The sequence below is a fragment of the Alosa pseudoharengus genome, unplaced genomic scaffold (genome assembly GCF_046254945.1).
Source record: "Alosa pseudoharengus isolate Yale_2024_CS ecotype anadromous, Long Island Sound unplaced genomic scaffold, YU_APseudo_1.1 YU_APseudo_1.1_scf_20, whole genome shotgun sequence".
NCBI classification, from domain to species: domain Eukaryota; kingdom Metazoa; phylum Chordata; class Actinopteri; order Clupeiformes; family Clupeidae; genus Alosa; species Alosa pseudoharengus.
The window spans coordinates 6,465,446-6,491,484 of NW_027468664.1; the positions used below are offsets into that span (position 1 = coordinate 6,465,446).

Consider the following 26,039-nt stretch of genomic DNA (forward strand, 5'->3'; position numbering starts at 1 on the left):
ACTCCCCTCCTCTCGGCCTCTGCCCGGCTGTGGTGCTGGTAGCTGCGTTTCCCCAGCATGCTGAGTGACCCGTGACTGGGCAGGGAGGAGAGCAGACGACGCGGTGGCTGCACCTGCAGGCTGGGGGTCCTCGGGGGCCTCAATCCGTGGGGGGCTGGGCGGGACTCTGACGTAAACAAACAAAGCGCACACACACAAACACACACACACACACACACACACACCGCGCATCACTTCAACATGAATCAAATCGAGCAGCCCGAACCAAACCAAGCAGCCCCAGCCCCCACCTATAGGGGGCGACGTTAAGTGTTTGTGGTATCGCATGCGGGACAGCGGACTCACCAAGGAACTGCAGCACGCTGGTCAGGGTGCTTCTGGGTGTGGGTCTGACTCGCACCGGCCTTCCTCCTGTCCCCTCCGACGCTCTGATCATATCTACACATCAGAATGCAGTGAGGCACGGTGAACAACTCTCTCTCATGCTCTCTCGCTCTCCCTCACCGCCCTCCACCTCAGCAGATTTAACCAGTCAGCTTGATGAAGGGGCCCGCGAGACTCCAGCCTCTTGTTATTGATGGCTGGTGAGTTTGCCCAGACAGATGCTTACAGAGGCTGCGCACTCACAGGGGAAAAAAAAATCTCCTTCACCGTAATCAACCCGCTCCGTCAGCTCTCTGAGCACCCGACTGATGTCTGAAAACATTAACATTTCATGAGGCGTCACAAGGTGACACAGGCACAACACACACTCAGCCTCATGTCTGACAGAACGTGTTTGAGAAATATTTGGAAAATTTAATATGCATGACAGGTTTCTATTTCTAGGAGTAAGATTTATTCAAGATTACTGCCGCTGTCAGTTTTTTAGGTAAGTGATTTAGGATGGTCTGAGTGAGCTTCCTGTTCACAACAGCTGCTCTAATCTACCAGTCTGTGCCTCACAGCTGACAGGCCACTTAGATGCTTTCACTTTTATATGTAAACAGTCCTGAATTACATTTGACAAACAAGCCATTTGCATATGTTTTGCAGACAATCGGAGCCAGAAAGTTGGCATAAGTCACTTGTTTTATGTTGCAGAGTTTCAAGACTATTTTATGTACAAGGATGAATTGTGCAGACTTTCCGAGCTGTAGGCTGAAATACAAATGAGCCTTAGCAGAGCGGAGGATTGCAGTGGCAGCAATTCTCAGAAGTGGTGAGATTCAATAACTGTGTCTTTTGGCAGCAAAGGTGCTGAGTGGCTCTAGGTCTCAGTCGTGACAAAAACCAATAGCAATCGGAGTGGTGCTTGGGGGCAGCAGGATTCAGCTGGACAGGCTTAGCCTCGCAGGAGTGCTGGTCATTAGCCTGGAACTTGAGAAGTGAAGCACCAGTAGATTGGTCTGACAGTGTGACAGGCTCCAGCCCAGCAGAGAAGGCCATGGAACTAACAGCACTAAAGCCCTGGCCATTCTGCTGAGTGGTTGCAAGAAATACCCACAACACATACACAAGCATACACACACACACACACACACAATGAAACACACATATACAAGCACACATAGGCACACACACACAATGAAACACACATACACAATACAATCACACACACACACACACACAACGAAACACACATACACAACACAATCACACACACACACAATGAAACACACATACACAATACAATCACACACACACACACACACAATGAAACACACATACACACACACACACACATATACACTGATATCTGATATTGACTGCAACTAAAGAGTGTTGATGGCGGGGATGGGAATGGGTGGAGGCCATGCTGATCTCCTGTTTGAGATACACACTGTTGTGGTGGTGGACAACCGATGGACACACAGGACACATGAACACTACGAGGACGCGCAGAGGATGCTTTCAGCCATGGTTTTATTGGGAGTCCTTTTTGTTTTGTTGTAGTTTTTTTTTTTTTTTTTTTTTGGTGTTGCTCAGAAAACTTTCTCTGTCATTCCTTCTCAGGGGCACACACATGCACACACAAAAAAGTTAAAAGTCAAACGGAGGAGAGAGAGAGAGAGAGAGAGAGATAGAGCAATGAAGGACAAAAAAAGAAGAAAAAAAAAAAAACAGAGAGCATGCCACCGGGTCTTGGTGCTGTGGGACAGAGGAGACAGCACACTCCTGGAGCGGACGGAGGCATTCACGGGGCAAACACGGGCGTGAGACAGGCACAAAACAGGCAGGGGGAGGGAGGGAGGCTGGGGAGAAACAATGTGGCATGGGGGAGCAATGCAAGAACACCAATGAGATGGAGGGCGTGTTGTGAGTGTTGGTGTGTATAGGAGGGGACAGCTTCTCTTATCTTTGACACTGTGGGGGCGGGGTTCTCTCCTGACAGAGAATCTCATCGCCTCAAACTAATTGGTGCCTTTTCTGCTAAGGTGGAAAACCACTGATCCTAAGACTGTGGATAGTTTCTGTTTGGGGAAAAGGAATAGCAAACTTAGCAGTGATGGAGGAGCATGTGTGATCTTGGCCACCTCATGCTCTGGTTAACCACCTAGGGAGCTGAGAGATTCTCTCTCCTGAATCAGGCCATCCCAGTAACCCTCCAGCATACAACTGCCCTGATTAGTTTCCCCCTACACTAAATCAGCAGATGACCATAGAGTTACTCGATATGAGACTGTAAAATCTACTACCATCAGAGGCACAATGTCAATCTCACGCATCTAACAAAACCAAACCTCATCACAGCTCAACTACCTCTTCTTCTCATGACTACAAGCCATATTCTGAATCACCGCCACATCACTAACACAACATTTCCTTCCCATATTCCAACAGTGCTTTGATACACTTCCAACTGCACTCAACTTATTAGTTCAACTGCTTCATACAGGTTCAACAGTAGCACCCTGCCCAATCACCCTGTATACACTAAGAGCTAAGTGATTGCCAGCACTAGCTTAATCGCACACACACATACACTCGCTTATGATAGAGAACAGGGCTATATGCCAGGTCAGCAGTCAATAGGTTTTTTATCTGTCTCAGATGTTTAAGCTGACGGCCTAACCACTAGTTAAACAAAATAAAATTGTCTCTAATTTTAAAAACAGCATTTTATAATAAATTGATTATGATGTGCAGCTTTCATAGGCAAAATACATTCATCAATCTGGATTTAGGTTTGTCAGTGTAAGGCTCTCACTATGACATATTCAGGTGTAACCACAAGTTGTGGCTTCAGCAACATGATGTTCTGGTGCATGTTTCAAATGTGTATGTGCACGTTCCTTTTACTCTGGAGTCTAAGAAGGATGTGCTTGTGTTTAACCCTTTGTAGTGCACTGTCTGTCATATTTACAATAAGACATTCATGACAAATGGAAACTGATCACGGGACAAAGAAACGTAAACAAAAGAAACAAAGAAGCCGGACAGAACAAAAGATGATGAAACACTTGTGTGATGGAGGACAGGCAGTCTTTATTGGAAACGGAGGGAGTGGGGGAAGAATACAAAAAATGAAATAATAATATAATAACAATAATAATAATAAAAAGAGCGAGAGACAGAGGGGGATGAGGGAGGAATGGCAGCGCGATGTGGTGGCCGTGCGTGAGTGTGTTATCTGTCTGTCTGTGAGAGTGTGAGAGTGTGTGTGTGTGTGTGTGCGTGCGTCTGTGTGTCTGTCTGTGTGCATGTGGGTCGGTGAGTGTGTGAGGACTGAAGTTAGGAATTTAAAGAGCTCTTACACTCCGCCTTTATGGCGCCACAGTTAATGGGCACAAAGGGGCGGCGCGCGGCGCGGCGCAGCCTGATGAGGTCACGGCACATGTGACGCGCCAGCTTGGTGAGGCGCGTGGCTTGCAGCAGGAAGGCCTGTTTGGTCTTCATGGAGGACTTGGGGCTGCCGCTGTTGCGCACCGGCACCATGTGGGAGGACTGGCGCATGCCGTGACTGCGGGACCGAGGTTCCTGGAAGAACACGCAGAAGAGAAGAGAAGGAGGAGAGAAAGAGGGGAGGGGGGGAGGGGCAGAAAGAGAAACAGAAAAGAAAGGAAGAGTGTTAACATTCTTTAGGAACAAGAGTAGCTTTTTCAAACTGAAAGACAACTTTCAGTTTCATCTCATCTCACCTCCCTGACTGTAGCCTCTTTCTGCTTCTTTGCTCTCTTCACCAGAGCTGTTTCTCCAACACTGACTGTCTGGCCATCCCATCAACCTATCTCTGTTGGCATGGCAACACATCTGCCTTATGTACATTCTGTGACTGCTCTCTGAGTGCTCCGTCATTCGGAGATTGAGGCACTAGGGTGGGGTGTCTAAAGAGATTGGTGTGTGTGTGTGTGTGTGTGTGTGTGTGCGTGTGTGTGTGTGTGTGTGTGTGTGTGTGTGTGTTTGTGTGTGTGTGTGTGAGTGTGTGCGTGCGAGAGGGGGCGTGCTCTTACGGTGGATGTGTGTGCTCTTACGGTGGCTGTGGGGCTCGGAGGCGTTCTCTCCTCAGCACCTTCTGCTCTGCTTGGCATCTTCAGGCCACCATACTTTTTCCAGTACATCCAGCAGGCGACGCACAGACGACACTGCATGTTGGGGGGACCCCATGAGTACCACTGTGGGGACTGGATGGCTGCAGAGGGACGGAGCAAATGGGGTCAGAAACACACACCAAGGCATGGGTACATGTGGTGTGTGTACTTTCTTACATATGGCTCATGTGAAGCTTCCCTACAATACAGTTGTGTGTGTGTGTGTGTAATGTGCATATGTGTGTTAGATAGGAGGGAGAGAGAGAGAGAGAGAGAGAGAGTGTGAGTGTGAGTGTGAGTGTGAGTGTGAGTGTGAGTGTGAGTGTGAGTGTGAGTGTGAGTGTGAGTGTGAGTGTGAGTGTGAGTGTGAGTGGTGAGTGGTGAGTGTGAGTGGTGAGTGTGAGTGGTGAGTGGTGAGTGGTGAGTGGTGAGTGTGAGTGTGAGTGTGAGTGTGAGTGTGAGTGTGAGTGTGAGTGTGAGTGTGAGTGTGAGTGTGAGTGTGAGTGGTGAGTGGTGAGTGTGTGTGAGTGTGAGTGTGAGTGTGTGTGTGTGTGTGTAAGTGCACATGAGGAGTTCCTCACCGAAGCAGCTCTCGCATGCGCGGCCGGCCCCTGAGGGAGGGAAGGTTCCAGGAGCTGCGGCCCCGTTCATGGTGGCCATTTTGCCGTTACTCAGCGAGATCTGGTTGGGGTTGGGCTTATTACTGCAGCACAGACAGACAGACAGCAGGGAGAGAGAAGAGAGTCTTAGCTGAGCACATAATGCATCTCACACAATCACACCACATGGTGATGGAGCCGCAGGTTAGTCTAGACACACTCACTATGTTGGGATGTAAACCTGCTTCAGTTTGCTCTCGGCTTCTGCTGCTTTCAGACGTTTCTGGAAAGAACAGAGAGAGAGAGAGAACAGAGAGAGAGAGAGAGCAGAGAGAGAGAGAGAGAGAGCAGAGAGAGAGAGAACAGAGAGAGAGAGAGAACAGAGAGAGATAAGAGAAGAGAGAGAGAGAACAGAGAGAGAGAGAGAGAACAGAGAGAGAGAGAACAGAGAGAGAGAGAGAGCAGAGAGAGAGAACAGAGAGAGAGAGAGAGAGAGAGAACAGAGAGAGAGAGAACAGAGGATCAGCAAAGTCCACATGGGGAAAAAGCTCTTCAAGCATTCAGGTCAGGCAAGGTGGCTTTATTATCTCTAGACTTCTAGTGAGCCTTACCTGTTGAACGTATCTGTCTGTGGTCTTCCACATGTAGTAATACTCAATGATGCTGGTAAGAGACTTCCACGGTAGCTGGCAGGCCAAAAGGAATGGATGACATTAGTCGCAAATCAACAAGTGTTTCCCTGCGTTGCTGCGCTCATGCATATATTCTGCTGAAAGATTGCTTTGCTCCATTTCTGGAATATTCATGAACATTATACACCAGGTGCTCCATGTGATATATGTACACAGGTGTCGCCTCCACACACACACACACACACACACACACACACACACACACACACACACACACACACCTGGAGGCGTCTCTCCCACTGCATAATTCAGTGTGCGTGTGAGGGTTTTACTTTTATGGATGTCTGTGTAGGTGTAGTGGTGTGATCACTCTATTGAGCTCTACATTCCTCAATAAAACCTGCTACTTCACACTTCACACTTTAATAACATTTGTTATTAAATACTGACTTATAACATTTATTTTGCTTAATTAATGAAGTGCACTTTACTCCCAAGATTCCAGAGAAAGTGTTCATGCTTTTCCCCCAGCAGTGTTGATTATGGCAATGCTTTTTTCACAGGACTTCCAAAAAGCTCAAAAAAGACCATAAAACAGCTTCAGCCTGCACAAAATGCAGCTGCTAGAATTCTTAGGAAAACCAAAGCGACTAACCACATTACTCCAATACTTGAGTCCTTGCACTGGCATGCAGTAAATCACAGAACTGCGTCTTCTTTATAAATCACTTAATGGGCCAGAGCTAAAATACCTCTCAGATATGTTTCAGCAGTACACAGCTGCTAGAGCTCTCTAGTGACAGGAGAGAAATGTGCTGGTAATACCTACAGACCAAACTAATGCCTTCTAGCTGCAGTGCTGCTCAGCTCTAGAACCACCTTCCTGAAGTTATCAAAGACGCAAGAAAGAACTGTAGCCAATATCAACTTTAGACTGAAAACCCAACCGTTCTCAGATGCTTTTTATGACCTTTTTTATGACCTTTTCTATTATCTGGTCTAATGCACTCTTCCTTTTAATCTGTTAATTTCAACAGTTTTCATGTAATTTACCTTTTTAATCTATTTTTATCTCTTGCTTTTATATGCTTTTTTTATCAGCTCATGTGGAAAGCACTTTGAATTACCAATATATTTAAATAGTTCTATGCAAATACATGTTCTCGCCTTGGCCTGCTTAAGAGGTCACTGATACTCATGTACTCACAAAGTCTTGCCGGATGTCGTTGAAGTCCTTGCCGTACTTCTCGAGGGCCTCCTCAAACAGGTTGGCCTCGGAGGAGCTCCACTCCTCCATCTCGTCACGGCACAGCACCGGCCCGCCCTGCGGCACCAGCACGCTCAGGGCACTCGACAGGTCATAGTTGTGCCGGTGCAGCGTGTCCATGGCGTGGAACTGCAAATGGCACAGGACCATTACATCAGACAGCAAGCGAGAAAGACGGGAGGGGGTGGGGGGGGGGTGTTATAAAGAAAGAAAAGTCAAACAACGAGCAACAACTTCTCTGGTTGTTAGAGAAGGAAGATATGAATACAAGTGGAGATTAGGAGGATTAGATTCCAAGATAAGGACAGAAGGGTTGAATAAAATAGAGGTACTTATGGCACCACTTCTATGAGATGGGAAGAGAGGAAAAGGTCCAGAGAGAGACAAGAGAAGAGGACAGGCAGAGAGGGCAGAGGGACACTTCAGAGAGATGTTGAGGACAGAGAGATGGTGAGGACAGAGATGTGTGTACACAGAGAGATGGTGAGGACAGAGAGATGTTGAGGACAGAGAGATGTTGAGGACAGAGAGATGTTGAGGACAGAGAGATGTTGAGGACAGAGAGGTGTGTGGAGAGGAGAGGAGAGGAGCAGACGGGGAGGACATGCACTAAGAGTGGAAGTACCAGTGTGATGTCTCGCGACGCGGCCGCTGCGCTCATGTGTAAGCTGGGCTGTCTGACGGAGCTGCTGCAGTCCAGAGCCCGCGCAAACGTGCCCACCGCCCTGCAAACACATGACCATCATCAGCATCACAGAGGCTCAACTTCAGCCTTTGTATCCACGGACAGGATTATAATTAACTAGACTACACTACACTACAGTGTCTATCTAAGAACTGACTCAGTCGATGCCACATTGGGGTCTATTACAGTAAACATCCCATGTAAAGGTAAACTAGGCCCAGGAGGAGAGAGTGAGGATGGTTCTGTCATATAGCCTATGGAGTTCTTCTGCTCAAGATACTCTGAAAGGTTTTGACTGAACACTCCTCATCAGGCTCCTGGGCAGGAAAACACTCCTGCAAACTCATTCCTCACACCTTCAAGGCCACTGCGCTATTTTTTAGCTAGGCGAGTAACAATCCATCAAATTGTATCAACGCATTAACCTAATAGCAAACGATGCATTTGCAGCATCGTGACTCGTAAACACTGAGACACGAATGTTTATTTTCAACTCAGTTCCAACATTTTCTCTATATTAAACGTTTTTCTTGCACTCCTGCAGCTTAAAAAACAAACACTCACTCCATCATTGGTGTGGAATGATTTTGGGGCAACTCTCTTAATAAGCATTGCTCATTAGCTTACCCTCCGCAGTAGAACTACTTCAGATGGAAGTTTTTGATTTTAGCACGTAGCTATGGACTTGATTGCTGTGTAAATAGCTTGGGTTCAACTGACGCTGCCATCAAACTGCGAGTTTCCAGAACCATACAATGATTAAATTATTCCACCTAATGAGTCTATCTGTAACAAAGTTAGACCTTGCAAATATTAATATATGTTATTAAAAGGCCATCAACGCTATCAACATAGCAACCAGGCAGCAAATTAAAGTTTTTATTTGATTTAGCAGTAGGACCGAATGTTAAAGTATTTAAATAGCCTACAGGAACATTAGGGAATATTCCAGGCTACTTTGAACCAACCCAATTAATTGCAGATCCTAATTGCACAATGTGTAAGACAAATGGCACTTCTACTGAAACATGTGAGTCTAAACCATTTAAATTCTAAAATGCATCTCGCTAAGGACAGAGGAAGGAAAAGGAGAACAATTTACTCTTCTTTGTTTAGCTTACTGCATTCCGCATTTGTTGTTTGTTTATTGTGTACAGTATGACTTCAGTATTTAACACTTACTAATAAAATGTTCAAATTATAGCTTAAATGTTTTGCATTTGTAAATTCACTGAAATGAACCAGATTGTGTGAAACTGAATCTATTGTTTCATATGGACCCCTAATTTTAGTTACGAGCGAGTAGCACCAAAAGCCCTGCTCCAAGGGAGGGGCGTAGGGTACGAAGTGTTGGTTAAAAGGTGAAAGGTGAAAGGTACCGAGCCACCACCAGGAATTGGTCGATCTGCTTGTTGGTCAGCGGGCACTCTGGGTCCCACATCTGCTCCTCCAGCTTGGACTGATCTCGGTCATCAATGAGACCTGCAGGGGGACATCAGGACAGGACAATCTCATACATTTGCACGCGTGCGGTGCGTAAATGCATCACAGGCAAACCCAAACGCTAGTGTAGCCATCACATACATTTCTACAGAACACACAAACAATAATGGACTCAATCTGGGACTCTAGCGCTGATGCATTCTGAATCTAGGGCTGGCAGGACACAGGGCGTAATATCTCCTGACGATGGCATTCCTCATTGTATGTGCTGGGGATGGCTCTCTATAGTTTATTTAAGGTTCAATTTGGCACAACCTGCTGAGTGTGGGCCTCTCGTCACACCTCCAGGCACCTCTGATAAATTCAGCTCATTTAAGATTCTCGCTCTCTCTCTATCTCTCACACACCCACTCTCTCACACACCCACACACACACCCTCGCAAGCCCCCCAGGCACAGGTGTCCACTCCACTGATGAAATCATTAGTCTCCCCTTACAACCAGTTCCACCAGCTCACTTCCAAACAGCACTCACCCTCCCAGCTCTCACCATCCAGGCCAAGAAGGAGAACCACCTCGGACATGTTGTGTACATAATGGGTAAAGGTGTGTTTGAATGTGGGAGATTGGCATCTCAAAAATGTGTGTGTAGTAGGGTGTGACCGGGTGTGTGGGGACTTTTAGTTTGTGCTTACTAACCCTCTTGCATCATCTCAGGGACATCTGCTTGAAAACGTGGCCCTACGCGAATCTCCCCTTTATCGGCCAGCAGCGTTTTCTGTGTGGGATCGTACACCAGCGAGTAGAAGAATGTATCCTGGAAGAGATGGTCGGTGGCCTTTTAAAAGTCAGCTAACCAACGCTCTTGTGTCACCTGGTCACCTGTTTATGACACACCTACACTCCCAGAGACATTCCACTGAACTATATCTCATGTCTTGAACCACTTGAATGTTATTGATATCATTTGGCATTCTTGACTTGTGAGAAGATTCAGCCAGTTATTAACGCTAGTCATGAAAACTTTAGCTATCTGTAAGGCCACAGGCAATTTAAAGGTTGCACAGATGGGTACAATGATATATCATAGATCACAATGAACATGAATAAGATGTGATCCAGTAGCCTGGCCAAGCAGTGACCTCTGCAATATGGGACCTTAAAAAGATCATTGAAGAACAAAGGCAAGGACCTTGGAATTTCAACATCAGGTACTTTTATAATGGACAGGTATGACAACTGATCAACATGAGTCCCAGAAATTCCTACCAAATGCCAAAATGCAATGGTCTACTGTTTCAAATGTTCTCACAGTTTTCAAAAAGAGAGCATTAGACCATGAGAAATAATTCAAGTTAGTGATTGAGAGAAGGGGTTGTGTCAGAGCTCTGACAGATATTTCTGCAAGAATGGAGGGGTGTAGATGCAACGTGGTCTGGTTTATGTGAACCAGACAGCAAGGTTGGTACCTCTTTATCCAGATAGGACAACACCGACTCCGTCTCATTAAGAAGCGCCACACTGCACTTCCCCCTGCCACATAAGAAGAAAACAATTACTTCACACTGAATGCTTTTACACACACACACACACACACACACGCACACACACACACACGCACACGCACACGCACACGAAGCCCTTGCTACACCAGTTTGGCATGGACACTTTACTAATTTCGATCCTTAAAAGGCTCAAGTTGGGGGAAATGAGATTAGGTGAGATAATTGGCAAGGTGTGTATGCAAGATGTGTTCTTGAACAAGACTATATTGTATCTTGTCTGGAGAAAGAGGTGGTAATGAGGACAGGATGACACCACACTTTCAGCACAAGATCAACTCAAACATTAAATACACAGCAAATGATTCAGTACTACCTCTATTTGTGACTAGATATTTGGAAACCATGTGAAGGTGGGAGGCATGGTGTGTGTGAGTGTGTGTGTGTGTGCGCGTCTTACCGTATGTGTGTGGCTGGGAGGGATTCATACTGGCGTGACAGGAAAAGCTCTCTGTGGCGGAGCTGGTGCTTTTGTTTCTCTGACAGCTCAGGTTCTGATGGGCTATCTCTCTCTTCCTCCAGGTCCTCTGTGCACACAACCACACACACACACACACACACACACACACATTACTATTACTGTACGCTGTATACACTTCTATCAGTCACAAATATTTCTCTGAGTTCACATGAAGACACTACAGCACAGAAAGATGTATGACAATGTACTTGTATGGTCCAACCAAATACACATGGGCACATCCATCAGAAACATTTCCAATCACACACTTCCAAACACCAGGAACTGAACTGAACTGATTTAGTATGATAAACTGTTGTTCTAAAACACCACCACATGAGAGCCCAATGGTTCGAACTCTGTGTGCAGCCACGGGAGCATTAAATCCCCCAGCCCATCTCCCACACGTACTTGCATGCTTGTCTGCCAGCTGGATCAGGCTGTGTGAGATGTCTCTCCTCCTGTAGAAACACACCACCTTGGCCTCCACATTTCCGCTTGCCGTCTGCCAGAGACATGAGAGACACTTTCAGGACACTCGCTCATTCTGGGACAAGAAAGGACCCCTGTTATCCCTCGTAACATCCATTCACTTACAGATTGCGCTCTGTTATTACTGCACACAAGCAAAGATTTCCCGTTTGGATACATTTGTTTAGATTGCAGGTTTTGCATTTGCATTCCACATTCCATACACTTACATCAATGTACACATCACCAGAACAGAGAAGCGTTTCTGCTGCCATTCATCTGTGGTCAGAGTCACGCTTCACACACAAAAAAACATTAACAAAACAAGTATTCAGATGGTGGAATTAGCCAGATACAACAGTCAAGCAGTCTTAAATGTGCTTCTAAAAGCTATATTATAATTTTATAAATTATAATTTTTTACAGTTTTCCATTATCCACAACATTATTTCCCACAAGCAACAGAGTATTTTGGTTTGTGCATAAATAACCAGTTGTGGCACTGCTCAGATGACAGGTTCTCGCTCAAAAACTGCAAGTGACTTAAACTGCAAGTGACTTAAATAGAACAACTGTATAACAATTCAATTACTGTTCTTTTAAGATATTCTGTATAGCTGCAGCTGTGAAACAAACTACTATGCGGGCTATATAGTATGTTGAATTTGAGATGATCAAAGCGTCTTGAGTGTGGTAAATCTTTTCAGGCCAGGAAAATTAATTATTGTCTAGTTATCTGAAGACACACCACTCAGCATCAGTAACATCGGAGAAAAGCTACTCCCAACACAAGGCTGGCATGCTGCAGGTTAAAGAGTAGTGGCATAAGGTCTATGAACACTACGATGTGATAGACAATGACAGCCATCAGTCATAATGCATCAGTCTAGGGTAACACAAGCCAGCAGGTACGCGCCAAATTCAAAGATGATACAAAGCCACGAAGCTATATATACACTTCCTGGAGAACTGCGACGACACCACTGAATTGACCACACGAACACATGATGTTATTCTCCCCACAATCGCGCCCCTTTTCATCCAAGTTTGTTAAACACACTTCTCCTTAATGGGATACCCATAATACTGTTGGGACTGTAGGGCTGAACAGACATTCACCCAATGCTCTGGACAAATCAGTATTCATGTTGTCCCTGACATTGTCTGCTACCAGTTGACTAGGTGTTGTCTGCTCGGTCAAGATAACTTGGATGGCCAGGGGAGAAGCCTTCCATTTACAAGCTCAAGAACAGTGACCATATAACATATACCATCAGAAAAGGGCTAAGCTTCATGTCTATTTGGAGAAAGGTTTGTGATAGACACTCAAGAATAATCATTGTATTACATGTGCTGAAAGTACAAAAGATCCACGGTATCTGGACATCTTTGGTTGAGACCTATCCCAACCTCAGAACACCCTGAGGTGGTCCTCCACTCCAAGACACACACTATTCTAGATTCAAAAACAAAATCACAGCCATTTAAAGAAAAAAGTCTTGGCATGACCTTAGTGTCCACACAATAGATCCCCATCTCACCTGACTCAGAAACATGATATGTGTACTGGGAGCGTTGCCAAAAGTAGTTACGAATAAGGCTTAAGTTAAAGTGATTCTGACTTCCCTTCTAAAACCAAGATTCTTTAGTCCTTGAGTTGCATAGGTCAAAACATGTCATCATTAATACTGTAGATTAATGTTAATTCATATTTTTGTAGACCTACAGTAAAGCCAGATCTGATCTTTAGGAGTTTGGTAACGACACTATAGACTTGCAAATGTATGTCCAGATATATAGGCTACATTTCCTATGTAAATGTAAATCAGTTAAAATAATAGCTGCTTATTTCCCCATGTGGACTGAAAACTACAAGACAGGAAATGACCGGTTTTATTGTTGGGGAGGGACAAGAGAAATGTATGCTGTAGCCTTTAGGTCCGACTGTAAATGAGCCTTCTCACAGGGTAACTGTTAGGTGTGATGCCATGCCAGGACCCCCACTCAGCCCACATGTTACAGTACCTTATTGAGCTCCTCTATTCTTCTGATCAGGTACGGGTTGCTCGACGAATTCTCAAAGAAGACATAATCTGAAAAACAAGCACGGCAAGCAAATGGAACAAACGGGGTCAGGCCAATTAAATATGACTGCAGATGAGCACTAACATCAACATGCACTTAAACATGCATCTAAACACAGGCCAATTAAATATGACTGCAGATGAGCACTAACATCAACATGCACTTAAACATGCATCTAAACATAGGCCTATTGGATGAGCTGGCTGGATCCGGTTTTAAATTAGTCTGCACACGGATCTATACAAACAAGTGACAAGACTCATGAGATACCTGTTACAGAGGCTGGAAAATCACATCAGTTAAGAACATTCACCATCTAATCTACAGCATACTGTGCATATAGCCAAGCTATACGTTTAGGGCACAGCAAAAAGACAAGAATTGCATCAGCAACTCATCAGCAAATAATGAGAACGGTGTGATTTTGTTACCAGAAGTCAATGTTTTGCAATGTAAAGTACAAGTCAAACCATTATTACCTTTGGCTAGTCAATAAGAAGAGAACTAACACTGTCTCAACTCTCAAAGCATAGTCACTGTTTTAAGAGCAAAGCCTGGCCTACAATCTGCTTGCAGATCTTTTAACACATGGGCGCCTTAGTAATCAAAGCTAAGCGGCACAAACTTACATTCAGCAATTATTTAAAAGAAACCTTTCACTGGTGTATGCTTGACCAGGCGCACAACAGATATTGCATTAGAGTGCTTTGATCTCTGATGGGACACTAATATATACAAATAGCTATACTTGAATCCAGAGACAGTGCATTTTGGAAGTCTTGAACACTACCCATCAGCATTAACACTGGCCTATATTAGCATTAAAAAGTCAATGCAGACTTTCCTTGGAGAACTAGGAAGGCCCGTTTCTATCAAGTTATGTTTGTTTGTTAGTTTGAATGTTGTTTTGTTTGAATGTATGTCTTTGTACAAAACAGCATGAATGAAGTTCTTAGACATACACAGTAAGGCGTTTCACCAATGTCCCAGTTATTTAAACATTAAATAAAAATACAAAACATGATTTACACACTAAGGGCGAGCGCTGATAAGTGTGCCTTCAGCTTCAACCCAGAAGAGAAAGACGTTTATCGGCATGGATCACGTGACCAACATTCCGATACTTTGTAGCGAGAATTGTATAAATAGCGATACTGTTACACAGTTTAAACACATTGTAGCAAACAAAGGAAACAACTAACACCTAGTAGCACTCGCGGCATCTGCTGTTACTGTCGAATTACCGGATGTTTGTTTACATAGGCCTAGTGCATCACACCGTTTCAAAACTGATGGAGAGACAATCATATTCCTTTTCATTGCCACGGTGCAACGACGCCATGAAACAATGTCAGATGCCGTGGCACAGACGGCTAATATAGCCACTGGTTAACTTAGCTGGCTAATTGCGCGGCTTGCTGGTGGCGAGCACGAACGTATTGTTCTTAAACACAGGCATTCCTAATCGCGCATGAAATGTTCTAATGCAGTGTACGTTCCTTCTCTAGTGTCCATCTAACTACAATAAAAAATCTACCGTTTCGTTATTTGCAATTATAAGCATGCACGCTAAACTAGCATTGATAGCCAACAAGCCCAATGAGCTGGCTAGCTGGCTAACTAACTTCAAATGTATACTTTCATCCCTTACCGAATGAAAATGCTACTTATCCAAATATTCCTCGAGGACAATATATATACATTGTAAAAATATAAATAATCTTCAGTGCACATACCCAGTTGTCAACTACCTGAGGGATGATTTACTGAGGCGCATTACTACAAATGCAATGCAACGTTAGCATTTTAAAGGTTAATGTTATGGTCTTGCAACAATGCTAACTCGACACCTAGTCGATTGCTTGCTAGCTAGCTAGTGCTGCTAAAACAGAGGCCTGACCCAAATTCGAATCCAAAATATTTCTAAATCACGCCGCTCATTCAGTCTAACTGCGTGAGCCATGCAGTACATGTAAACAATCTTAAAACTGTACGATCTTGGATAATGTCAGCAAAACAATTGTTTTCGTGTTGGTAATTTTTTCGTGTCATTAAAAAACACAGACTTAACATACCTCCGACCCGGTACATGTTGGCCGCCATTTCTGCCCTCTTGGAGTGTTAAAAACCAAATCATAAACAAAAATGTTCAGAATAAATACATTAATCAACGATTTTAAAGTCCACCCTCTTATACATTCATTCATCAAAATGAAATGTAGGTAAGGCGGGGTGAATGAGAGGCGGATTAGCCTATCTTTAGAGGAGCCCCCCTCCCAAGATGCACAGTACAATACAGTAACACGCGAAAAAGCCTCCGATATCAGCCCAGAACGGCTTCCTGGTGCGGGAGGGAGAGAGGAGGAGAGGCGAGGGGTGGGAGGGAGAGAGCAGAGAGGAGTTCGCGACGATGGTAAGACTAATCGTTGTTCAGGATAATGTGTAATGAAAACATGGCAAAAAAGTCGGTGATTTGTCAGAACATTTTCTTTTGCATTAGAGTCTCGGTGCACATAGAACAATGGCCACGGCAACTAGGGCTTCCTCTAGATTCTGACTAAATACCGTATGTTGTCTCTATAACCCAATTCGGCCATTCCAAATGTTTATTTGGGTTCAGCATTCCTAACCTACATTGAAAAGATTTTGGTCAACCAACTTGGCAACCTTGCTCATGAATTTCTTGAGACAAAACCCTTAGGTCTACCAAAACTAAGCCGAGGTTGTGTGATAAACTCGTGGAAGTGCATTCTTCTTACTCTTATTTTGTTGGCAGATTACAACCTAAGTCATCCTTACACCAGAAGGCCTTGACAAGATTTGGGAAAGAAGCAAGCTTGAAAGTCTTTTGAGTGAAGCTTCAAGTAAGTAAGGGGGGGGGGCATTAAAAGACTCAATCCTTCAAGATTATTCCCAAATCTTGTCAAAGTCTTTTGAAGTATGGGTAGCATTAGATTGATTGGTGCATAACCTACTCTCACCGGTCTATAGTTGACATGGCCTGATAAATGTACTGTTTCAAGGTGCATCATGCACTCCAAGCCAAACTAGGCCTAGATGTTCACATTGGTTTCATTACAGCTTGTCCACCTTGCTCTTCTACCCAGCCCTCAACTCCATTTTCAGTCTTCCATTCACCCCTCAAAAACTGAAATCAACTACTTTAATATTTGTGTCTACTTTTGTGGTGACACACAAAATATTTACCTGATATGCTTGTTTGGTCTTCTTCACTGCACTTCTAAAATGTCTCCGCATCATGGCATTGAACATTCAACAATCTTCAACAAGTTCTGAATTGTAGCCTATAATTCATTTTGCACCCTATTCATAGCTATTGTAGGCTGTTCAGACGGTGGGCATCCAATAGCCACAGTATCCATACTTTACCTTACTTTACTTACAAATTCAACAGAAAATAAATTAATCCAAATGGGTGTGTCAGATATGTTCTATATCGGGTGTATCACGTTCTATATGTTCTGTATTGGGAGTAATGTGTTGATGTTAAAATTATAGGTAAATGGTCTTATGATCACTGTATTTGATATGATGCATAAATGCACATAAGCCTAAAGCTTTTAGTGGGTGCTCAAATGAACAACAATGGCTCCAATCACACATCATCCATATACACGACCAAACATTGCTTTCTTGCACTGAAATGACCCTTCCATCATACATGTAAATCCTTTACAGGATCATTCTAAATGGCTTTAAAGTGCAGACATCTTATTGTATTGTCTTCCAAATGTATTATTTCCATTTACAATGTATCATCAATTTTGTGCTGTGTGTCTCTTGTTTTGGTGTCAAAGTAAACGGCACACAAGAGACACAAAAGATCTGCACTGCAAGGTTAGACATGTTGAGGATCGCTAACAGTAGCTCCTATCATCACATAACACTACTGGGTGTTTGTTTTAGAACTTAGTACCTTCGATTATCTATTTTTGCTGTTCAGGTCTGGGATTTGAAGTTCAAAAGTGAGTTATTGGTGTGTGGTGCATCCTTTTTTCACTGATATCAGTGTGTCATGCTTTTTTATACCTTTTGCATTCTCACCCATGGACATAATGCCATTATGTCTCAGTGCATGATTTGTAGTTAAAACTTGTTGCATTCTATTACATTTTTGTTTTGTCACTCAGTGAATAAGATTTTATGGAACCTGATCATTGTTCCTGCAATAGAAAGTTCCGAAATGTTTCTGTAATGAATGCATTAACTTTTATAACCAAATGTCTTCGTCTATAAATGCACATTATCAACCCATTGACTTTGTTATTAGGAAGGGTCATGCAATATTTCACATTATAATATCATATAACCAACAAATAAACCACTTTAGTATAAGGAAATATGACGGGTGTAGTGTAGACAATTTCGTGTTTTACGCATGGGAATCCTTAGTATTGATCCATTACGCTCAGTGTGCATGGAAGCATAATCGAACACCTAATGCAGAGGGGTGTGCTCAGTGACATCATTAGTGGTCCTTGAACGCACTAATCAGTCTGTTTCAGTAACGGGTTAGTTAACGCCAATCGAGGGCTACCCCCAACACCATGCGCACTACAATCAACTCCGAGCAGAGGAGTGGATGTAACCGGGCGTCATAACGTGTGTAGGCTCTTGGAAAACCATGTCTGTAGGAAATGATTTTACAGATAACAGAAATGACAGAAAAGGGGTATTTTAGAATGGATAGTGCGATGCATTTTCTCTGTCGTGATTTTGCACCCTTGGCGTTTCATGACAACACCCCATGATGAAGTTCGGAAAGAACATCTGTATTCTCAACGTCGGGGGCACCAAGTATGCATTTACAAGGGAAATCATAAAGGATTTCCCTCTCCGACGGGTAAGTAGACTGCACAATTGCGCATCCGAAAAAGAGGTTTTGGAGGTGTGTGATGATTATGACCACGAGCGGAATGAGTTCTTCTTCGATAGACATTCAGAGGCTTTCGTCTTCATCATGCTTTACGTGCGTTCGGGGAGGCTGAGATTTGCCCCGAAAATGTGCGAACTCTCCTTCTACAACGAGATGATCTACTGGGGTCTGGAAAGTACACATCTGGAGTTTTGTTGCCAGAGGCGACTCGACGACAGGATGTCCGATACACACACTTACTTTTTCGAGGAGGACGTAAAGGCAGACGAAGAGTCTGGAGACCAGTGCATGACCGTCACGGGCCCTACTGTCAACAGTGAATGGAACATCAGATGGATTGCAAAACTTCGAAGGATTTTTGAAGAACCGACGTCGTCGATCGCTGGTCAAATTTTGGCTGCTCTGTCCGTTATTTTCGTGATCTTATCCATGGTCATTCTTTGTGCAAGTACTCTGCCAGATTGGGAAACAGCCAAAAATAGAAACACAGAGGAACACAGGTAAGAAGTAATTTATCTTCACGACTTAACCAAGCGCAACAATTAATGTGCGACAAAGTAATTAATGAATTGAGCCACCCATTTGATTGATTTTAGACATCACATTGTGGATTAAATTAAACTTGGACACTTCGAAGTGTGCGGCAGCCTACTTCGAAATTGTGTGCCCCCCCCCCCCGCCCCCATCATGTAGTTCATAGACTACATGAAGAATATAAGATAAGCCATGACGTGACGTGCTCGATGGATCAAAGCTTTAAATAGAGACTACAGAATGCAGTGGTCCCACCACACCCTTATATCAATGCACTTGTAGTAAGCCTACTAGTAATCAAGTCACTGTGTTCTATCAGGAAAGATAAATAGCCTATGGATCGTGTCTGTGTGGGCCTGTGAATTATTTTCACCCATCTGCTGAATGTTTTCAAGGAATCCATACTTGATGATGCACAGAGGATTGTGCAGGTCAACCTTCTGCTTAGAAGTTATTAACAGCACATCTCTGTCTCCCTGCTTGGGAAAGACTGTAGAGGGCTTGGGATGTGTCATGGTATACATGCAAAGTAGCCTAAACGTAGGCTGCATTTCCAACGCTCTTGAAAAAAAGCACACAATTAGGGTAGGGGAAATAATATCAATGGCGTAGGCCTTGATAGCCTCAGGATCAAATGGCATAATGTCAAATGAAATGTAATCATTCATTTAAAAAAATAATTTTCATGGGGCTAGGTTGAGGTGTCATTGCAAGATTTTGTTGCATATCTAGAGAATGTGCGCTCATTTTAATCACTTGTGCTCATTTTACTAGATTGTGCGCTCAATTTAGTAAATTGTGCGCCCACTCGTACACTCATTTTAGTAATTATTGCGTTCATTATGCTAAACCTTACAAAAAATGAGAGAGAAATGTGTGCTCATTTTAGTCAATTGTGCGCTCATTTTACTAGATTGTGTGTACAATTTAGAATATTGTGTGCTTGTTGTACTAGTGCTCTCATTTTACTAAATTGTAGTCTCATTTTATCAGTTCTTAGTTGGCTAAATTGTACTCACAATTTAGTAAAATGTGCGCATGTTTTCTGGATATACACTAAAAAAATATCTTGCAATGACCCCTCCAGGGTTCCGTATAAAATGAACACACTATTTAGTAAAACATGGTTGTCACATGATTTAGTAAAACGTGTGCACGATTTACTAAATTGAGAGCACGATCTAGTAAAATGATAGCATGATTTAGTAAAAGCATGGTGTTTAGAGCACACAAAAGAGCATGTTCTCTGGATATACACAGAACATATATTACCTTTGGGGTTTCGACAGCAAAATGAACATTAGCCTAGATAAGAACAAATAAAACACAGTAAAAACACAATAACTATCTAAGGAAACTATCTAAATTACCATTATACTATAGGCCTACCTGTCTGTTTTCATTGAAATAGATGCTAAAGTGCAGGTGACAGCTTGATCAAACAGTATGTCTCACACAAAGACCAGTGTCTTCTCTTTGCTGTTAATGCTCTTCCTGGCATTATGCCTACCTGTACAATCTCTAAAAGTGATTACTGTCACAAGCAACAAGGACCAGTTTACTTTGTTGATGATGACCCATTTATACTCTTAAATGGTATCAGAGTATCAGTGAAACCCGTCTTCTAAGTGCCCTGGATGCAGATGTTCTGTTTTCTGCATTTACTGAGGTCTACATCAGATGATATGGTATAGACATGTTAGCTTATAGCCTTAAACTGTTGAAAAAAAAGTTTATTTTTTGATTGTAGAGCATGTTTAATCATGATTGTTCTACCATTAGATACCTTGAATGACAGTTTTCAAATGAGTTGTATTCAGTCTAATCAGTCACGGTTTGGATACCCATTATATCAACAAATAGATATTGTGCATGTCGTCACAACATTTGTTTATTGCAAATGAGTGCTGACTGATATTGTCATTAGGAACTATTTGATATTTTGTAAATGATTAATGGTTTGCATGCTTGCAAGATAAGTTATTGCTTGAGGTAGCCTAACTGGTGACAGTGTGCACTCACATAATAAGTGTATTGCATTAAAGTTCTTAATTAATCAAATGTGTCTTCATTAAATCTAATGTCATTGTATAATGACCAACAAAAATTGACTTAACATGCATAACCAAGCTATTGAACAAACATGGCTAGCCTGAGCCACTGTGGATGTATTGCACAGTTATGTCTGTATCTGCAATGACTTCAATGTTTTTGTACATGTAGCAGACTAGAGGCGTAAATGAAAGCTCATATTAGGTCAGGTATTGTATAATGAGACTAACGTGTACCCTGATATGACCAAAGTGCTCCATGCGTGGACTTCATCTGTAGTCATAACATCATGTGCTCTCATTTGCTAAATTAGTTTGTGCCTGCACCAAGTCTAACAGATTACTGCTATTTACACAGCGTGTGTGTGTGTGTGTGTGTGTGTGTGTGTGTGTGTGTGTCAGGAAGAGTACAGTAAATCAACCTGCAAAAGAAATTAAAGCTCTCTGCAATTTCACATTAAAATTATGTTATGGACATAATGATGGATGGAACAAATGTGCCCCTTCACATGCGTTTTGCCATCCGCACACTGAGTCCTTCTGTTGTCCCATATGGGCAGATTTCTGATTAGAGTTTGATATCCCCATCCCTAAAAACAAGCACGATCTTGGCAGAACAACCACACTTGTTCTTGTGGCAGAACAGGATGAACTGTTTCGGATGAAGGAAACGGGGTCTCAGGCAAGTTGGAGAACCATGCAGTTAGCAGAAAAGGGATTCCTTGGCAGTGCAGTTGTCAGAATTAAACAGAAATGTATGCATTTCATTCATTGAACTCGGGGCCAATTTGGTGTTTTTTTTTTTCATGACAATCCATTTAATCTACAATACATACTATATGATATAGTGATTCCCCATGTATTCTTCGATCTAATTTATGAATAAAGTATTTTAGGATTGTGATCTTCTGGGGATTGAATGTTTCTGGGCACTGACCACCTGTTTTTCTCTCTCTCAGGACCATCGAGGCCGTGTGCATTGGCTGGTTCACCGCTGAGTGTGGCATGCGTTTCCTGCTCTCCCGCAACAAGTATGACTTCGTCCGTCAGCCGCTGAACCTCTTGGACATCCTGGCCATCAGCCCGTACTACATCCTGCTGGTCACCACGGCGCTCCTGGGCGAGAGCCTGGAGATCCAGCGCGCTGGCACCATGCTGTGCATGCTGCGCATGACGCGCGTCTTCTGGCTGGTCAAGCTGGCGCGCCACTTCCACGGCCTGCAGACGCTGGGCCTAACGCTGCGCCGCTGCCGGAGCGAGCTGGTCATGCTGCTGGTCTTCATGTGCGTGGCCATGGCCATCTTCAGCGCTCTGGCCCAGCTGCTGGAGCACGGCCTGGACCTGGAGCCCAGGAACCACGACTACGACAGCATCCCCGCCGCCAGCTGGTGGGTGATCATCTCCATGACGACGGTGGGCTACGGGGACATGTACCCCATCACGGTGCCGGGGCGCGTTCTGGGCGGCGTGTGCGTGGTGTGCGGCATCGTGCTGCTGTCGCTGCCCATCAGCTTCATCTACCACAGCTTCCTGCAGTGCTACCACCAGCAGCGCTTCCGCTCCTCTTGCCCCTCCAAGAGCCTCTCGGCCGAGGTCCTCAACTGACCTGCCTCCCGTTGGTCTTTATCTGTCACACATGCTGACCCTCTGTTAGCCTTACACAGTCTAGTAGAACTTTTTTTAAAAGTTCTTCTTCATTTTGAACATTGTGTCTTCACCATTTATAATGTTCAAAGTTACTGTTGGGGCCTCCACATTCATTGGCACCCCTGATAAAGATGAGTACAAAAAAGAGGTATAAAAATGTCCTGTTGGCATTTTACCCTAGTTTCATAATAACATATAAAAATGCAATAGTACATTTTTCTCTTTATAAGGAATTTTTTCCCAGAGTATGTTTGCTTCTCTTCAAGGTTGGATTTTTCATCATTATTTTCATTGTGAAACTAAGATAAAACGCCAGCACCAATGTTTTAGTAATATTCATTTTTTTACTCATCTTTACCTGGGGTCCCAATGGGCTGTTCTAATTATAGGAAGCTGTAGTTTATTACAAAATTATTAATCTAAATGTACTATCAGACATTAGTGACACACAAGTGAATTGTTTTCTTTGCAGATATAATACAAAGAGAGATTTCCTTTTGGACTTCCTACTTGTTTGATTGTATTGTTTTTACAAGGAACCGAAAAGATCAAACAAGCACTTCTCTGGTTCAGCTGAACTTGGAGGGCACATCACAGTGCCTGCTGCAGATGGCCAGGTTGTCCTTGTAGAACTGTGCTAAGCCGCTTGGCTTAAGTCAGCCCACACGAGCCATGTGCCCCCTCCATGTTCCCTAGTCCGGTTCCCATGGTGAGGCCTCTTCATCTTGGTAGATCAGTACCTTAGAGCAGTCTGGCACAGTATGGGTTCCCAGTGTGAGGGAGGGAGAGAGCTGAGAGCGAGGGAGTCTGGCAGAAAGTCTCCTACAGTATATCTCGCCACGTTCCCTTGACGACAGTCATCACTACTGGGTAGGAAGAAGTGGGCAGTAAGCTTCACATGGCATGGAGTTTTGTCCTTTTTCTTGGGCAAAGGTCATGGTCTACAGAAATATGGGCAACTGGTAGTTGGTATTTTGGGAAACAGGAAATGACAGGAAAAAATGGTCTTTGTCAATGTTTTATGCATCATGTTTGCCCCTCGTAGCATATTTCGTGCTATGAGTCAATGCTTTACATTAATAATGGACTCTTTCTAGCATTTGGTACTACACATGAAGAAAATAAACATAGTGCACAAATGGAATGTTATCCAATGCCAGCGTAATGTCTTGAATGGTGTGAATCACTTTGATTTACACTTCACCCACACACTGGTGGGAGCACCACCACTCCACCACATGATTCCCCTCACACTACACACTTAACTCCACAGTGAGACATTTCAGTGTGATTTTGGCTGGAGGGACGTGGTGTGTTTTTAATCTTGTGTCTGTCCTAAGCTATGGAACTATCATTTTTGCAAGGGAATTTCCTTTATTAAAATATAAAATGATGCACAGAAGGAAGAAAGTACAATGCATTAGTATTATGGCTGTTGGCTAGCTGTTTTTTTTTATATTGTTTCCACATTAATGCTTTGTAGCTTGTAAGGCTGTATACTGTACATGTGTGTTAACAATGCATAAAATGTTGTTAGTTATATGTGACAACATGTGTACAAATCCAGAGAATATTTAAATGTCTCACTGCATCAAATGTATCATTTCCTATGTGTCATTTTCATCAGCTGTGTTGTTTTTGTGTGTGTTACAGCACCTGCTACACCTTGCAGATACAAAAATATGATCAATAAAAAATAGTGACGACTGAGGGATGTACAGGTTCATCCATCTATAAGAATGAATTCCCTGAGGCATGTGTGCAGGCCTCTTTGACTGATGTATCTCAACCTGGTTATTTCTATACATGAACCAAAAAGAACAGAGAGCTTTGCTACAGCACTGTTGTCTGCCCAAGCCACAGACGGGTGGAAATGAATGTTGTAAACAAGAGTAACAGCAGGGACAGACTTTTTGATACGTAGCTGTTCTGAAGTGTTCTGAAGTGTTTTCCTTTTGCTATTAAATAGGAACAAAGAAAACACTTTTCAAAAGCAATGTTGAACAGCAGTTCACCAGGATATTTACAGCTGTGTACATCTTGTCACATAGCAGGAGAGAATATTGCTTTCTACAGGGTGGTGTAGATCCCTTATTAGATCGATGAAATGGTGGTTCTCAAGGGTGAGTGATTGGCTTTGTGCAGCTTAACAGCTGTGGTCCCTGGTGTCCTTCACCTCGTCAATGAACACAGACATTGATTTCAAATGTAACACGTTTTCTCTCCTCAACAGAGTCAGGTTGAGGTGACAGTGAAAATTCCCTGCTTTGAAAATCTCATTCAATACACATCACCAGTCAAAAACCAGTCAATACACATCACAATCACTCAGCCCATAAACCTTGTTTAAACCCACATTGCGGTCTTGTAAATGTTACTGCATAATGGAAAAAAATCAGATAAAAACTCAGAGCAAGAGTTTGTCTCAGAGCACCTGAAATGTAATAAAAAAAATACTAAAGCACACTGAGAATTTGAATGGGTGGAATGCATTTTATATGATATTAGATTTCTAGTGTAAGTGAAGGCAAATAATTCAATAGCTTCAACTCAGAGACATGGAGAAATATCCCCCACCTGCAAAGATGGCACTATATCAGGAATGGCAAACTTTCAAGTAACTAGGCATAAATAGAGAATGCTTGTTGGACTAATTACTATAAGTACCACTACTAACAAGTAAAATGTTATAATTTCTACAAAGTTACAGCAAGATCATAAAAATGTCAGCATTGCCAAACCAGCAATGATAACTTATTAACGTATGGGGTCATTCTGTGTGGAATCAGTGAGTACCATCTCAGAATTTCCATAATGAATGCATACAACACTACAATAACACACATGATGTTCTAAACATAGGTACATCATTACATCAATTCTGCTTCTACTTTATCCGCCTTCTTCATAGATGAATGCATCCCGTTCTGATAATACATACGTACAGTAGCTAGCATACTTAATTCAAGCTAAGCAGTGAGACAAAGTGTTAAGTCAAATCAATTGTGGATCTCCTAATTCACCTCATTCTCTTCAAAGCACCATATTGATCTTGGAAGAGCAGTTGATGAAACACTCAGTCAGTCTTGCACAAAGCAGTGCCTGCGAGTAAGACCTAAGTATCTTTCAGAGATCTTCCATTTTCCCATCCAGAGCCCAAAGTGTTTTGCACCGCTAGGAACCCATGGTCCTGGTC

The 26,039-nt window shown here is 43.2% G+C and overlaps 2 protein-coding genes across 3 annotated transcripts in view; one reads left to right on the plus strand and one right to left on the minus strand.

Annotated features, from left to right (window-relative positions):
- Positions 1-16,038, minus strand: part of mta3 (metastasis associated 1 family, member 3) — a 16,462-nt gene extending 424 nt beyond the window's left edge. The window contains exons 1-16 of one of the 2 annotated variants that reach the window (XM_076296362.1): positions 15,790-16,038; positions 13,655-13,722; positions 11,570-11,663; positions 11,099-11,225; positions 10,606-10,669; positions 9,836-9,953; positions 9,074-9,176; positions 7,635-7,734; positions 6,950-7,138; positions 5,722-5,796; positions 5,335-5,393; positions 5,093-5,214; positions 4,455-4,612; positions 3,738-3,960; positions 346-438; positions 1-166 (exon numbers count right to left, since the gene is read on the minus strand). The exon at positions 1-166 is cut by the window's left edge and continues 14 nt beyond it. In XM_076296362.1, the coding sequence (XP_076152477.1) occupies positions 1-166; positions 346-438; positions 3,738-3,960; positions 4,455-4,612; positions 5,093-5,214; positions 5,335-5,393; positions 5,722-5,796; positions 6,950-7,138; positions 7,635-7,734; positions 9,074-9,176; positions 9,836-9,953; positions 10,606-10,669; positions 11,099-11,225; positions 11,570-11,663; positions 13,655-13,722; positions 15,790-15,817 (1,787 nt within the window). In that variant the 5' untranslated portion in view covers positions 15,818-16,038. Of the gene's footprint in view, positions 167-345; positions 439-3,432; positions 3,961-4,433; positions 4,613-5,092; positions 5,215-5,334; positions 5,394-5,721; positions 5,797-6,949; positions 7,139-7,634; positions 7,735-9,073; positions 9,177-9,835; positions 9,954-10,605; positions 10,670-11,098; positions 11,226-11,569; positions 11,664-13,654; positions 13,723-15,789 lie in introns of those variants that run through there. The other variant, XM_076296361.1, reaches the window with a different exon arrangement.
- A 2,447-nt stretch (positions 16,039-18,485) lies between these two features.
- LOC143136555 (voltage-gated potassium channel regulatory subunit KCNG3-like) lies at positions 18,486-22,801 on the plus strand. The gene is made up of 2 exons (XM_076297273.1): positions 18,486-19,111; positions 22,156-22,801. Exons 1-2 carry the CDS (start codon positions 18,486-18,488, stop codon positions 22,799-22,801), a joined length of 1,272 nt encoding a protein of 423 aa, XP_076153388.1.
- The last annotated feature ends 3,238 nt before the right edge of the window (positions 22,802-26,039 follow it).